The 14,445-nt window shown below is 45.9% G+C and overlaps 1 protein-coding gene across 5 annotated transcripts in view; it reads right to left on the reverse strand.

The window, feature by feature from the left end:
- The window catches only part of ADAMTS13 (ADAM metallopeptidase with thrombospondin type 1 motif 13), a 37,041-nt gene extending 26,360 nt beyond the window's left edge, over positions 1-10,681 (reverse strand). For 2 of the 5 annotated variants that reach the window (XM_033137261.1, XM_033137262.1), the window contains exons 1-9: positions 10,509-10,679; positions 9,472-9,538; positions 8,732-9,015; positions 7,576-7,717; positions 6,647-6,786; positions 5,685-5,768; positions 3,538-3,662; positions 2,671-2,817; positions 937-1,071 (exon numbers count right to left, since the gene is read on the reverse strand). In XM_033137261.1, coding sequence (XP_032993152.1) covers positions 937-1,071; positions 2,671-2,817; positions 3,538-3,662; positions 5,685-5,768; positions 6,647-6,786; positions 7,576-7,717; positions 8,732-9,015; positions 9,472-9,538; positions 10,509-10,583 — 1,199 coding nt within the window. In that variant the 5' untranslated portion in view covers positions 10,584-10,679. Of the gene's footprint in view, positions 1-936; positions 1,072-2,670; positions 2,818-3,537; positions 3,663-5,684; positions 5,769-6,646; positions 6,787-7,575; positions 7,718-8,731; positions 9,016-9,471; positions 9,539-10,508 lie in introns of all 5 variants that reach the window. The other 3 variants (XM_033137265.1, XM_033137266.1, XM_033137260.1) reach the window with 2 other exon arrangements.
- Positions 10,682-14,445: the final 3,764 nt, after the last annotated feature.

Below are 14,445 nucleotides of genomic sequence, written 5' to 3' on the forward strand. Positions count from 1 at the left end.
CTAAAAATCACTGCAACCCCCCCTCCCCGCCCAGATGGCCTGGGTTGCTGTGCGTAAGAGAAACCTGGTGGACAAGCAGCGGCAAGGACAGGCCCATCCGCTTCATCCAACCAAGTCTCTGTTACACATGCCAGGTCAAGTCCACCATCCACAATCAAGTCGTGGATGGCAGTGGTTTTATTCAACATTGACCTGGCATTGCACAGCAGCATCTTCAGGTCATGTGGGTATCCCTTGCTGAATCCAGTATCCGTCCGGTCAGGATCATTAACTTGCCCTGGAGCTTTGCTATTGATGAATTAATAAGATTATATTAATAATCATAATAATAAGAGGGTGGAAAAGGAAGATTCCCTTATAGCAGGAGATATTTACCCAGTTTTATTTCCCTACACCCTGTGGAGAACAGATCCTGAAATAACTTCTCCATGCCTATAGGTAAAGGGCCCCTGGGCAGTTAAGTCCAGTCAATGGCGACTATGGGGTTGCGGCGCTCATCTCACTTCAGGCCAAGGAAACCAGTGTTTGTCCACAGACAGCTTTCCAGATCATGTGGCCAGCATGACTAAACCACATCTGCCATAACAGGACACCATGACAAGTGCCGGAGCACATAGAAACGCCATTTACCTTCCTGCCACAGTGGTACCTATTTATCTACTTGCACTGGTATGCTTTTGAACTGCCAAGTTGGCAGAAGCTGGGACAAAGCAACGGGAGCTCACCCGTCATGCAGATTCAAACCGCCAACCTTCTAATCGGCAAGCCCAAGAGGCTCAGTGGTTTAGACCACAGCACTACTGGTGGTCTCCCTGTATACAGACTGATGTGATCCAAGAATCCCATTGTTAAAATGATCTATAAATAGTGTATGTGGCTTCTCTTGCCTGGTGTTTTGTTCCCAATAACTGTGTGCAAAAGACATAACCCTTTTACCTGACAAAGGCTAAGAACTGCTCTCTGCTACAGGCAGACCAGGTCAAATCCACACTGTTGTGGCCACCTTCAGAGCCCATGATGTGCCCATCGCCTGCACATCGGTTCCCTTCTCCATCATGCTGGATCCCAAAGCTGCAATGAAAATAAAAAGGGAAGGAATGGAAGGAAGGAAGTGTGAATAGGGGTGTGTGTGTGTGTGTGTGTGTGTGTGTGTGTGTGTGTGTAAAAGAGAGAGAGACAGAATCTGAACTTAAATTCTGTGGTTTATTACTGCAAATCATGGCATGAACCTTGCTTGACCCACCCTGGTACCAGCCTTATTGCAAACATATTCTGAAAGCCAGTCAGGAAGACATCCTGAGCTCCTCACATCTCGTAAAGGTCAGCACGTGTGAATCAAGTTGCCACTAAAGTCTGTTCAACACCTGAATGAATGGCATCAAGTTAATGGTGAGATCATTTTAAGGCAGCAGGTAGGAAAAAAAGGATGACCAGGTTTAGTAAGTTGCTCACTTGGAACATATTCTTTCAACCTTTCGTTTTAAGCAAAACACAGAGAGTGGGAAGCAGGCAAGAAACTGAAATAAAACCAATAGCACAATAACTTTGGAAATCTAGGAATTGTTCATCTCAAGTGTGCCCCCCCCCCCCACTGGAGGACATTGGGTGAATTTTAAATCCCCTAGATTTTCAAGTTAGGTACCGCTCATAGCTCCAACAGCAAGGAACTTACTCAGCGCTCCCATGCTTGCTTTGCTTTAAGATTGGGCGTACTCTCCCCCCCCCTTGCTCTCTGCTTTACTTTCAGTGTTAGTTCTAATAACAAAATTGTCATTCTCACTTTTCTAGGTTTTTTTTAAAACAGTTGGGGAATCTTTCACTCTTCAGATCAAGGTGTGGACGTTTGATAGAATTTGCTGCCAGCTTGAATAGTAATTTTGCTGTCTGGAGTAGCATTTATATATTCTGTTACTTTTGTTTCATGTAATAAACCAAGCTTTATTCCTTTGTGCAAGAACTTCTATGGGCATAGGTTTAAGGGTAAAACACATATTAGTAAATGGACACACGTTATAACTCCAGCAAAAGATCCCAAACCTTTCTGTAATGTGTGTATGAATACATTTGAGTGCTGGATATGTATGTGGGTACAGACAGATACTTGTAACTCCCCCCCCCAACCCCCAGTTTTTCCAGGTTGAAGACAGATCACGCACTCTGGGCTGTATTCACACCATATATTAAAATAAAGTGTTCATTCTTTGCTGTTTGAATTGTAATGCATGGTTTCAAATTAGAAAAGTGCAATAAAAGCACCCAGAAGTCACATAGAAAAAATATTAAGAAGCTGTATACAAACCACAAAGCAGTTTTATTCCTTGCAGAGCTACATTTCCCAGCACCCTCAGCAAACTACAGCTCCCAGGATTCTTTGAGCAAAGTCATGTGTTTTAAATGTGTTTTGGATGCACTTTAAATGTATGCTGTGGATCTTCCCTTACCCTTCCAGCCTACATTACATATCTTTAGGCGCCAGGCAAAAACATTTCTCTAAAGCCAGGCCTTTTAAATGCATTTGTGAGAGGGGGGTTATTGATTTGTTTTTGATCAGGCATTTTGTGTTTTCATTTGGTATTTTTAATGTTGTGAACTGCCCTGTGATCTTCGGATGAAGGGTTGTATACAAATTCAGTAAATAAGAATGATAAGATTAATTCCTTGCCCACTGACCTGTGACCGATCTCGTGGGCAATGGTAACTCCCAGACCAAATCCGGTGTCCTCGGTGATGACGCAGCTCCAAGAACTGGAACAGGCCCCACCCAGCTGAGTGACACCACGCACTTGCTTGTTTCCATCAGGCAATTCCAGGTCAAATCTAAAGCAAAACAGGTAAAGAGGAAGAACACTAGAACAATTGGGGGGTGGGGAGCTCCTCCAGAATGTACCGGTATTTTGTGGGAGTGCAAGTGCATACTGGAAAATTTAGGTGTGCACAATTAAAGTGGGATTAAAGAACTCTGTTGCCCTAGCACAACAAATCTACTTTTAAACAAAGTTTGACTTTTTTGAAGTTAGGAAAGTGGTGGGGAAATGCATTGAAAAGTGCAGCATTAAGAAATGACTAATGGAAAGACATAAAAACTTCCTGCAAGCAAATCAAGATGGATGTTCAATAAAGACAGGCATTGTCTAACCTCCGTGTAAGTTTTGTGCAAGCAGATCAGGGTGATTGTTGTCTAGAGGAGCCCAGGCAGATGGAGAGATAGGAAACCAGTGGCTCTCCCCATGCTGTTGTACTACAGTTCCCATTATCCCCTTTCCACTAGCTGGGGCTGATGAGACTTAGTGTTCAGCAACATCTGGATGGCCACAGATTTCCCTGTCCCTGGACAAGGCTATCGAGAGCTGCTTTGCAGTTCCATGGGCACTGCAAGACCTACTGAACTGCTAAGTTCCAACACTGGGTGCTCCCACACCATCCATGTAGGGACCATGTGCTCACGGGAGAGGTTCAGGCAAGCAAAACTTGGAACACACTGGGCCTATGATCCACCTCCCATTACACATCACTCAAAGAAAGGAGAGCTTAATTTACCTGGTCACGTACAGAACTAGATCTGCATGGTGAGGATCCGAATCATTCTCAGGGTTGACTTTCCCAGCCCATGTGCAAATGCTGATGATTGAGGAAGTGATGTTGGTAGAGATGTCAATGCCTTCCTAGAGAGAGGGTGTTCACTGAGGCCACTTTAGTCTCAGGGGTGCCCTTGCAAAACTCAGCAGGGAGGAGGATGGGCACAAATGAGAATTAGTTGTCTCTGGTTCTCAATGGCTATGGCTCTGCTTGCCATGGACTGGGGCTCCACCTACTGTTTGTGCTCCTGGCCTCCCCCTACCCATCCCAATGGCCAACAATCACCTAATTAGGGGCATCATTCATGAGTTGGATTCATTTCATTTACCATTCATGAGTTATTGATCCCAGCTTGGCCCACGGCTCGCTTTAATATTTTAATCTAAGTGCTAGTTTGTTCCTGCCTGAGGAGGGTTCTGGATCTGAGTGCACACAGATCCATATGAGCTTATTAGGCCAGGCCCTGGACCATAGCTGTCAACTTTTCCCTTTTTTAAGGGAAATTCCCTTATTCCGAATAGGATTCCTCGCAAGAAAAGGGAAAAGTTGACAGATATGCCCTGGACTCAGACCAAAAGGTTCCCAGTAGGGTGCTCTACAGACAAAAGCCCCTAGAACCTGATGCATTGAGGAGACGGACTCACTGTGCGAGAGGCCCCTACGGAGGGTGTCATATGCCAGGGCCAACTAAAACCTAGGGCTGGCTGAGATCTGCTTTTCAACCCTGTGATGTACCACCATCCAAACATCGTGATATAGTGATATATAATGATGTCTGAAAATGAAAAGGAAGGAGGACTTCAAAGCGGTTTGAACTATCTCAGTAGGCCTACAGTAGCCAGCCAGCCCTCCACAGCCATTCCTCCTTTGTACCACATTCAGGGCCGGTGCTAGGGTTTTTTGCGCCCTAGGCAAGACCACCTTCTGGCGTCCCCCGCCCCCCTGCCAAAGCCTGCTTTAGCGGGAGCCGGGGGTGGTGTAGGGGCAAGCAGCACCTCTCCGCTACAGCAGAGAAGCTGCTGCTAGCCCGCCCCGCCCCCCGCCCAAGCCTGCCCAGCGCCCCCTCCATTTTGGCACCCTAGGAAATTGCCTAGTTTGCCTTAATGGACGCACCGGCCCTGACCACATTGTAGCTCCCATCTGCACTGATGGGACAGCATATACCAACAGTATCGCCTCGCCTCAGCGCCTCTCACTGCCCCCAAGCAGACGCTCCGGCTCCCTTCTAGTCTACCCCATGGGCCTCACTGCTTCATGCTGCACCTCATGGTGCCAGCGCTACAACCAGTCCCACAACCTCCATCTTGCGGGCAGCCACTTGAGGGGAAATGGACACCGCCGCTACCACCAAACCACCATGAAGGCCTGGGCCTGGAGGCGAGGAAGAGGAGCTAGCACTGCTCTTGCCGCTGCTCCCTGTGTGCTCCTTCCTCAGGGGCTCAAAGGGCATGGCCATGCTTCCGCTTCCCAGCACCAAGTGTGAGGCAGAAGGGAGGAGGCAGCCCACTTGTTTGGCCGGAGGAGGGATGGTGCTGGCAGGTGAGTGAGTGAGCCAGTGCAGCGCTCAAGAGGTCTGCTGCCCCCAGAAGCACTCCAGTATCTTAAGGCAGGCACGTCCAACAGGTAGAGCGTGATCTACTGGTAGATCACTGGATGTCTGTGGTAGATCACTGGCTCCCCCCAAAGAAGCCCAAGAACTTTGGCTCCCCTAAAAAAAACCTAAACATTTTAGCCCTGCAGCCCATAAAAAGAAGCTCAACAACTTTGACCTGAACCCCCCAAAAGGGGGTAGATCACTGCCAGTTTTTAACTCTGCGAGTAGATCACAGTCTCTTGGGAGTTGGCCACCTCTGTCTTAAGGGATGGCTGGGCAGGGGAGGGAAGGAGGGAGAGAGTGGGCCTCAGGTGGCCTTGCATGGCTCTCTGAGGAGAGCTGAGGACTGAGGAAGCCATGCATGAAACACTGGTGACACCTGCTGGCATTCACAGCGTATTGCCTTGCCTAAAATCGTGAATTTGTCACTGTGATGCACCGTTTTCGGGTGATGAATCGATACATTGCCCATGCCTAGAGCCAACACGGTCTTTATTTATTTATTTATTTATACCTCAGGTTCAGTGAGGACAATCATTTGGACTAGGTGAACCCTGAACTGCGCTCCCAGTGATGCATCTCGAAGAAGCTCTGCTCCCTGTCGAGAAAAAGAAAGAAAGAAAGGTTAAGGCAAGGGTGGGGAACATGTGGATATCTTAGATGTTGTAGGACTACAGCTCCCATCAGCCCCAGCCAGCATAGCCAACGGTCATAGATGGAAGGAGTTTTAATCTAACTTTACATGGAGGGCTACAAGTCCCTGGTTTAAGACGAAGCTATGAGCTTCATATCAACAGCTGTAGATGAATTACAGTGCAGAACACAAGCGAACTTGTTCTGTGAAGCTTTGGGAGGAAAGGGCCACCTTTTAAACACTGATTTTTTGCATTCTCTGTTGCAATAAATGTGAGAGCTGAAACAGTCTCAGAAACACTTAACTGAATGGAACCTCCAGATCCAGGGGCAGACTATCTCTGGATTCCAGTTGCTGGGGGGAAAGGAGGAAGAGCAAAGGAGGAGGCTTGGCTTTTTGGAAGCCCATGAGCAGGGCATAAAGGTGTCTGGCTGGCCACCATGGAAGTGAAACAGGGTGCTAAAATAAATGTTTGGTCTGATGAAGCAGGGGTTTTATTGGGGGTGGAGGGGAGGAAGCAAACCTCCAGCGCCATCAGGATGTTGGCAGAGTTTGCTAGATGTTACTGATGTATAGATATCGTTGCTTCACACCTACTTTTTGTGCTCTAGCTACTAGTGTGCTCATGCCCTGCTTGCAAACTTCTTGTTAGGGCATCAGGCTGGCCCTTGGGATGTGAGAATCCTGCTCTCAGATAGGCTTTTCGCCTGATCCAGCAGGACCTTAAAAAAATAAAATTAGTGTAACATCACATAAAAGATACAAACTGCCACAGGATCAGGAGAAGAAGGGAGAGAGAGAGAAAAACAACAACACCTGCATACAGCCAGAGAGCAACTCACAATGTTCACGTTGGTGAGGATGTACCTCTCGGTATCTTCTTTGTGGAAGTGAAAGACATCTGGGCCCACCACAACCAAAAGCTCCAAGTGTTTCACATCCCCTTCAGACCCTCTGCGGTATCGGGATGGGAACTTCCGCCCTGCAATAGCACACAGACTGAATCCCAGCCAGTAAATACCTGTAGTACTGAGCTATTTAGACCAGTGCTCAGAGTCGATATGAGGCTGCTTCCTTTGTTCTCCTAATATACACATTGTTTACACAGTTTTCTCTGATATAATCAATTTAATAATAATAATAATTCATTATTTATACACTTCCCATCTGGCTGGGTTTCCCCAGCTACTCTGGGCAGCTTCCAACAAAATATTAAAATACAGTGGTGCCCCGCTAGACGAAAATAATTCGTTCTGCGAAAATTTTCGTCTAGCGGGTTTTTCATCTAGCGAAGCGGCAATGACAGCCGCGCTTTCGCTAGACGAAAAAAAAAGACGAAAAATTTTCGTCTTGCGAGGCAGCCCCATAGACTTTTTCGTCTTGCGGGGCAGCCTTCCACTAGACGAATGCCTTCGTTTAGCGAGTTTTTCGTCTTGCGAGGCATTCGTCTAGCGGGGCACCACTGTACAATAATTCATCAAATATTAAAAGTTTCCCTAAACAGGGCTGTCTTCAGATTTATGGATGTCATTATCACCAACATAAGTATTTCATGCATACTATATGTGTTTTTAAAAGTATTACTTGGCTGGAGACCTGCATTGCAAATTTCAGGGGATGTCTGCATTTTGATTTGCATATTGTTTCAGGGGACAGGTAGGTTCACCTTTACTGTCCTGAATTTCTTCCCCATTCCTACCCTGAACAACACAGACTGACACGCAGACCAGACCCCCTGGTTCTTGACAAGATTCTGAGAAAAAATGCCTACCTGTCTGTGTTGTTTTGTCATTCTGTTGAGTCCTGAAGATGACGTGAGGTTTGGGAAGGAGTGGGCCCATCAGCAGCCCTTGGTCTTGTCTTCTACCTGGCCTAATGTGAATCATAGCCCCGTGGACAATGACAAATCCTTGCTGGGGGGAGGTAAAAACAAAAGAAAGAAGAATCTCCTGGATCAGGCCAAAGGCCCCTCTAGTCCAGCATCCACCTCTCACAGTGGCCTGCAGGAAACCCACAAGCAGGCCTGAGCACAAAAACACTCTAGCAACTGGTATTCAGAAGCATTGTTGCCTCAACTGTGGAGGCAGAACCTAGCCATCATGGCTAGTAGCCACTAAAAGCCTTATCCTCCATGAGTTTCTCCAGTCCTCTTTTAAACCATCCAAATTGGTAACCACCACTGTCTACTCTGGGAATGAGTTCTATTAAGTAGTGGCTGGACATAGCAGACGACACAGTGATTCTCCAAGCAGCTCTCTTTATTCTCAGGCTGGAACAGAACTGAACTGAAGGGCTGAGCCAGCCTGCTTATATAGTACTCAGTAACATGCAACAGTAACAACTCTCTCTAGCTACCCAATCTTTGAACGGCACCCTCAATCCTTTATTTGCATGTGGACCTGAGTGAGAACTGCAGTCACGGTGGACAGAGTGAAACTATATACACAACACCCCTAGTGGCCTAGGGTGAGAACTTCAATACATAACAAGTTCCATAGTTTAACTATGTGATATGATTATGATTATTAAATTAAAATTATATTCTTCCCTTGCTGTCAAAGAAGCCCAGGTTGGCAAACCAAAAACCCACCCCACCACCCCCAAAAATAATACCTCTCAATTAACAACGTTTAAAAAAATTGTAAAATATATATAAACAATTACATATCCTCAAAGATAATAATTTCAAAGTTGCCAGAAACAGTATCTATCAGCCAGATACATTTCACAAATGGAGAACCACCACTGAGAAGGCCCTGTTCCAGGTCAGCACCAACTTGGTAACCCCCAAAGGTAACATCACCAACAGGGCCTCCCCTGCCAATCTTGGAGCCCAAGCTGATGTATTTAGATACTTGCAGAAATGTGATATTTGCCTGCCTCATGGAGGATCTTTGCTTCCTAAAACATGCTGAGACTAAACTCACCAGCTGCCCTTCACAATATGTCATTCGGCCTTCTGCACCTGGAGGACTGAGAACCTGTCCCCCAGCAAAACAGTTGCCCCAGAAACGGTGCAGCAAACTGTTGGATGAGCTCAGCCTTCGGTTGCTCACGAAGGAAGTGGGAAAGAGGGCTTGGTCCTCTGGGAATTTGACGGCAAAGACTTCCCCTGAGGCTCTGAATGAGCAAAGTTGGGCTTTGCAAGATGTCGGTCCAGCATGGCCCTCTTCACAGGAGCAAGTCAGGTACACCACTTTGAACTCTGGCACTGTGGAAATTGGGAGTGGAAATACCTGGTGTTAATAAAAACAATAGATAGAAGTATTGATGAATAATTCAAACAGGTGCAGTGATTCTTTAACCAGGTCTTTGGCTGATTGACATCCAAATGCTCTTTTAAAATGTGTGTGTGTGTGTGTGTGTGTGTGTGTGTGTGTGTGTGTGTGAGGGGGGTGCTATTTGGTTGTTTTTGTTTCATTTTGATTGTGTATTTTGTTGTGATTTTATCCTGTGAACTGCCCTGAGACCCATGTGCATAGGGTGGTATACAAATTTTAATAATCATAATCACACACACACACAGCATCCCCTTCTCCCTCCAATCCCAGGTTACAAAGTTGGTAGCCAATAGAAGGCTTCCCCCATGCAATTGCAGAGCAGATGACCTATTTGAACCCAGACTGGGCTTGCTAATGCAAAGGCAGGGTACTTGTTAACTTCTTACCTTCAAATACTGAATTGGTGCCAAAATATGAGGAAATGTCATGAGTTTCCAAATAATCCAGAAACGTCTGCAAGGGGCGAGAGGGCAGGGAGAGAGTCAGAAACTATCAATGTGTGGACCTGACTCTGGGCTTGATGGGATGTCCTCTGAAGAAGAGGGGTGGGATGATAGAGCAACTGCTCCAATGCAGACAGGGAACCTGGGGACGATGAGGGGTAAACCAGAGGGGACTTACTCAGCTGACAGCCTGCCTGACGAAACTGCAATATGGAGGGTCCCAATCCCTACCCACCCTCCCAAGTTGGGTGTATTTGAGGACCATTTTTAAAAGCAAGAAAGTGTAGTCATATATTTGGAATGATAGTGGTGTGTGTGTGTGTGTGTGTGTTGCTTAAGAGGTGACTAGTTTGTGTGTGATTGATCATGATTTTAAAGCAGGACTAGGGAACCCATAGTTGCCAAGTGGATAGGGACTGGTCTGGAATGTCCCTATATTATCTGACAGTTGTCTCCTTAGTTGGCTACCTTTGTGAACAGGCCTTTGTGTAACTAAAGAGGTCAAATACAAGTACCGTGTTGGCATAGAAACTAAATAGCCAGGACCCTTAACAAAAAAAAAATAAAAAAAATAGCCCAGCTCTAAAAGGAGCCAAGTGTCGGGAGGCCTTACCCCAAAAGGCACCCCTAGCATTCTAAATGTCTTGTTCAGAGACAACACTACTGCAAAACATTCCCCCGTCGCCCACCGCAATGGTGTGGGCTTATATATTTTTTCAACCTGTTATCTGACTGAGTGCTTCTTTCCATGCGTGAAACTAGCCACACAAAAACTGCTGACTAGATGGTGTCATTCATAGAGATGCGGAAGCAGGGGTCAGGCTCAAAGCTGAGGAGGAGGGCAAATTAATGGAGGTTTACCACTGAACTACCCCACAGTCTCATTTAAAGAGCTGTGTCAACTCTATCAAGTTTTTTCTTTTGCAGGAGGAAACGAACACTTTCCCTTGCAGCCCTGTTTTTCTAGAGGTCAAACTTACCCGTTGGGTTGTTGACAGCCAGCAAACTCCCATGGGGAACACTGCAAAAAATAGCACCCAGGTATTTAGGGTCATGATGATACCAGCAGGATCTACAATGTACACCTCGGAGCAAGTGAGAAACTCTGGGCTTCCTTTTGGCCTTTTCGTGTTATGGAGCAGAATCAACAAACGGCAGAGAGTTTAAACAAGTGAGGTGGGGCATTTTAGGGGAAAGGGTATTTTTCTGCTGCAGCTGGGGGCTCTGCCAAAGGAGCTGAAGGGCGGAGGAAGGCTTGTGCAATGTTTGCAGAGACTGGCTTCAGCCAAACAATCAGTGATGGAAATAGGAGCTTTGGGATGGGTTATTTTGAAAATGCACACACAGCAAAACAAGACAGAAAATAGAAACCCAGGAGTGCAGGGGGCAGGGGGGGGGAGAGGCATTTGTTCTACTTTCAAGCACATTCCCGGTTTGTGTCAACCAGGAATGGAAGGCTCTTGTCAATTTTGGACATTTCAGTTTCTCATTTTTCCAATCTTTAATCAAGTTCTCCATATTTATGAAGCAGTTTGCAAACTTTCCTTTTAAAACCCCACACGAAAATCCTACAGCATTGTAGTGCAAATTTCTTGTAATAAAACACATATTTCTCTGCAGTTTTGACTAGTGTAAACCTTTTTGCAAGCATTTTTCTCCTAGTATTTCTATATGTAATTTTCACTAATATATTCCTCTTTATGCACATTTCCCACCCAGGGCCATCTTAAAGGGATTGACTGCCGTGGCGCGACAATCCCTCAGCGCCCCTGGCGTGCCGCCTCTCCGCCCGCCTCCCTCCCGCGCTGGCCACCCCTCGGGAGGGGGTGGGCGAGCGGGGGATGAGGGCCGTGGCGCTGGAGCGGCGCGGGGCTTTGTGCGCCCTTCCCAGCGCTCCAGCTGGGGCTCTGGAGGGCGGTCGGCTTGCAGCTCGCCCGCCAGCGCGAGCACCCGCCCGCCCACCCATGGGGGCGGGGGCGGGTTGGGGAGGGGGCGCCTGGTATGTGGCGGGCTCGCGGGGGCGCCCCAGAGGGCCCGGCGCCCTGGCGCACCGCGCCACCCAGCATCTATGACGAGACGACCCTGTTCCCACCCACCCTTCCCCAGTGAGAGATGGTGTGGCTGGGGCCCCTCAACTTTGCAGTACATCTGCATGGGACTGAAAACTAATTTGAGGTAGCCTTTGTGAAAATTGAAACAGGGCCGTTTTTTATTCTGGATTAGATAACCCAGGACAATTTTGTCTCTCTGGTTTCATATATCATAGACTCCGGTCCTCCACACTGCTGGTAGAAGCCCACCAATTTGTTCTCAGACTTTGGGGGACATTACACCTTACTCCCCCCCCCCCCCGCATGATGTGCAAGCAAGAAATACACACACACACACACACCCTAGAAATATATTTTTATCAAATAAAATGCTGCCCCTTCCAATCATTCTGAAACTATATATTAAGATGGGGAGACATTTAACAAAGCTGGGGTGAATAATGAAAATAAAAGTTCTGTTGGGATGCGAGAAAAGGGATTAAATTCAGGAGACATGTGGGACACATAAAATGAGACGATGTGGGCCCTAGGGCCAATGGTTGTCCACATTTCATTTACAGCTTGCAAGAGAACAGCCTGTACTTTGAGTTGGGCTCAGCAACAAAAATGTTCCTCTGAGTTGGCGTTTTGAAGGTTTCTAGGCCTTGTTCCTACAACAACTGATGAGGTGGTAAACTCTAGGCTTTACCATTTTGGATGGTAGTTGGGGGCTCATGGGGCAGAATATCGGTACACTTCAATATTAAAAACAAAACCCCAATGTAGAAAACTGGATATTGAATGAAGAGTTTTAGCCTAGTTTAAATAGGCTGGGAGGATAGGATTCCCCCCCCCCATTTATCCTTTTCAAAAATATAGGTTTGGCCCCTCCAGTTGTAGGGAACATGACCAACTGCTGTGTAAAGGGAGCCAGTGAGAACGTGTTGGGAACTGCTAGGAAGAGTGAATTTATTTTTCTTTCTACCCCCTCCCTCCCTGAGTAGTTCTTGTTCTACACTTCTATCTTCCATGATGACATTGTAATATTCTCCTTCCTCACAAGTTCCATGGTTGTCATAGAGATGGCAATAAATAACTTTGCATCATCATCATCACCCTGTTGAGTCTTCCTGTTTGCAAGAACTCTGAGCAGTTCCTAATCTGCACTGGGATACTAGGAAATTAGATTGTGGGATGTTAAGTTTCCATGCATGGAGCAGTCTGCACGATATTGCTCAAGCGTAAGGGGAATTCTGAACTCCAACTTCAGAGTGGGATGAGGAATGAATGAATATCCAACACTCCTGTACCTGTGTCTCCTTGGCTACCTGGGACACCAAGTGCACATATGAACTGGACTCTAAATAAGAAATGATGTGACTGTGCGAGGAAATGACCATATGTTTGGAACAGGAGTGGGAAACCTGATTTTAAGAAATTGTAGTAAATTAAATTAAATTAAATTGGTTTGATTTATAATAATTTGGAAAATTAATTTTTTTAAAATGGTAAAAAGTAGGACCTATTTTTATTGTATATTCCTCCTGAGGTACTTTAATTGAGAAGATCTATTTGGGGGCTCCAAATATTGGCTTCAAAAGATTACCAATGTCTGCCCATTTTATCCTTCTTGGGGGAGGATAAACCTTATGCGATCAAGGCTTTGTGCAGGTGTCTTCGTGTGCCAGCAATAAATAAAGGGAAAGTAGGTTTCTTCTGCCCTCTATTTATTTACTTCCCCCACACCTCCTGACACCAGAGTTCTGCTTAAGCCCATACAACAGCAGGAAGCCCTTTTGGCCCCGCCTCCCCAACACCCCCTCCCATGTTGCTGAGATTTGCTCGGCTGCCATAATGAAAAAGTAAACTGGCATTATTTACTTCTGAGTTAAAAATAATTGAAATAAACTTGTCTTGTTTTCTAAGCCTCTTTCCTCTGTTTTCCCCTCCTGTGTGTAATTCTGTGTCTCCCACCTTTCTTTTAGGGAATCTTCCATCACCTTACCTTTGATATCTATGTTACTCATTATTTCTACAGCTTTTATTTTAGAGAAAAGCTGCTAATTTAAGAATTATGTGTCTATTCGCCTCTACATAGCTCCATCCCTATTTCAGTCATGCTGTTATAGCGGTATATCACGATGTTTAGCTGGTGACACATCACAATATTGAAAAGCGGACATCAAATCATTTCTACGGATTTGTTTTTTCTTTTTAGGGAAAAGGTGATAATATTAAAATATTATGTACCACAATATGAAATAACAGAACCCTGCAGTTTCATTCCCAGAGGCAGAGTTGTGGCAGTATCCCTGGCAGTTTTTCTGCCCAGGGCACCCAGACTCTACCTTTGGAAGGGTGGCACAAGGGCTCTGAAATGCTGCAAGAGCCCCTGACACCAAGTAAACCTTATGAGATTGCAGCTTTGCACTTGTGGGATGGGGGTGGGGAGAGAATAGATAAATGGAGGGTGGGATTCCTCTGCTGTTTGTTTGTTCGTTTACTTCCCAAAACTGGGGTTATTTTAAAAAAATTAACCTACCTCAGTTGTTTGGGGCTCTTTCCTCCCTTCTCCCCTTCTCTGTATGCATGTATTTCTGTGTCTCCTTCCTGCTTGCTAGGGAACCTTCTCGTATCTTATCTTTGATGTCTATGGCAATAATAACTTTTACAGGTTAAATTTTAGAGAAAAGATGATGATTTTATGATTATCTGCAGAATAACAGTTCTAACAATATCTTAAGGGTAATAATTTATTTTATGTAAAGGTTAGGCCCCTATGCAGTAGCAGTTGCCAACAGATCACCCCGTTTGCCTCTACATACAGTGGTACCTCGACTTAAGAAGTTAATCGATTCCGAAGGTGCGCTCGCAAGTCGAAATCTTC

This window comes from Lacerta agilis, chromosome Z, assembly GCF_009819535.1.
Source record: "Lacerta agilis isolate rLacAgi1 chromosome Z, rLacAgi1.pri, whole genome shotgun sequence".
Taxonomy (NCBI): Eukaryota; Metazoa; Chordata; class Lepidosauria; order Squamata; family Lacertidae; genus Lacerta; species Lacerta agilis.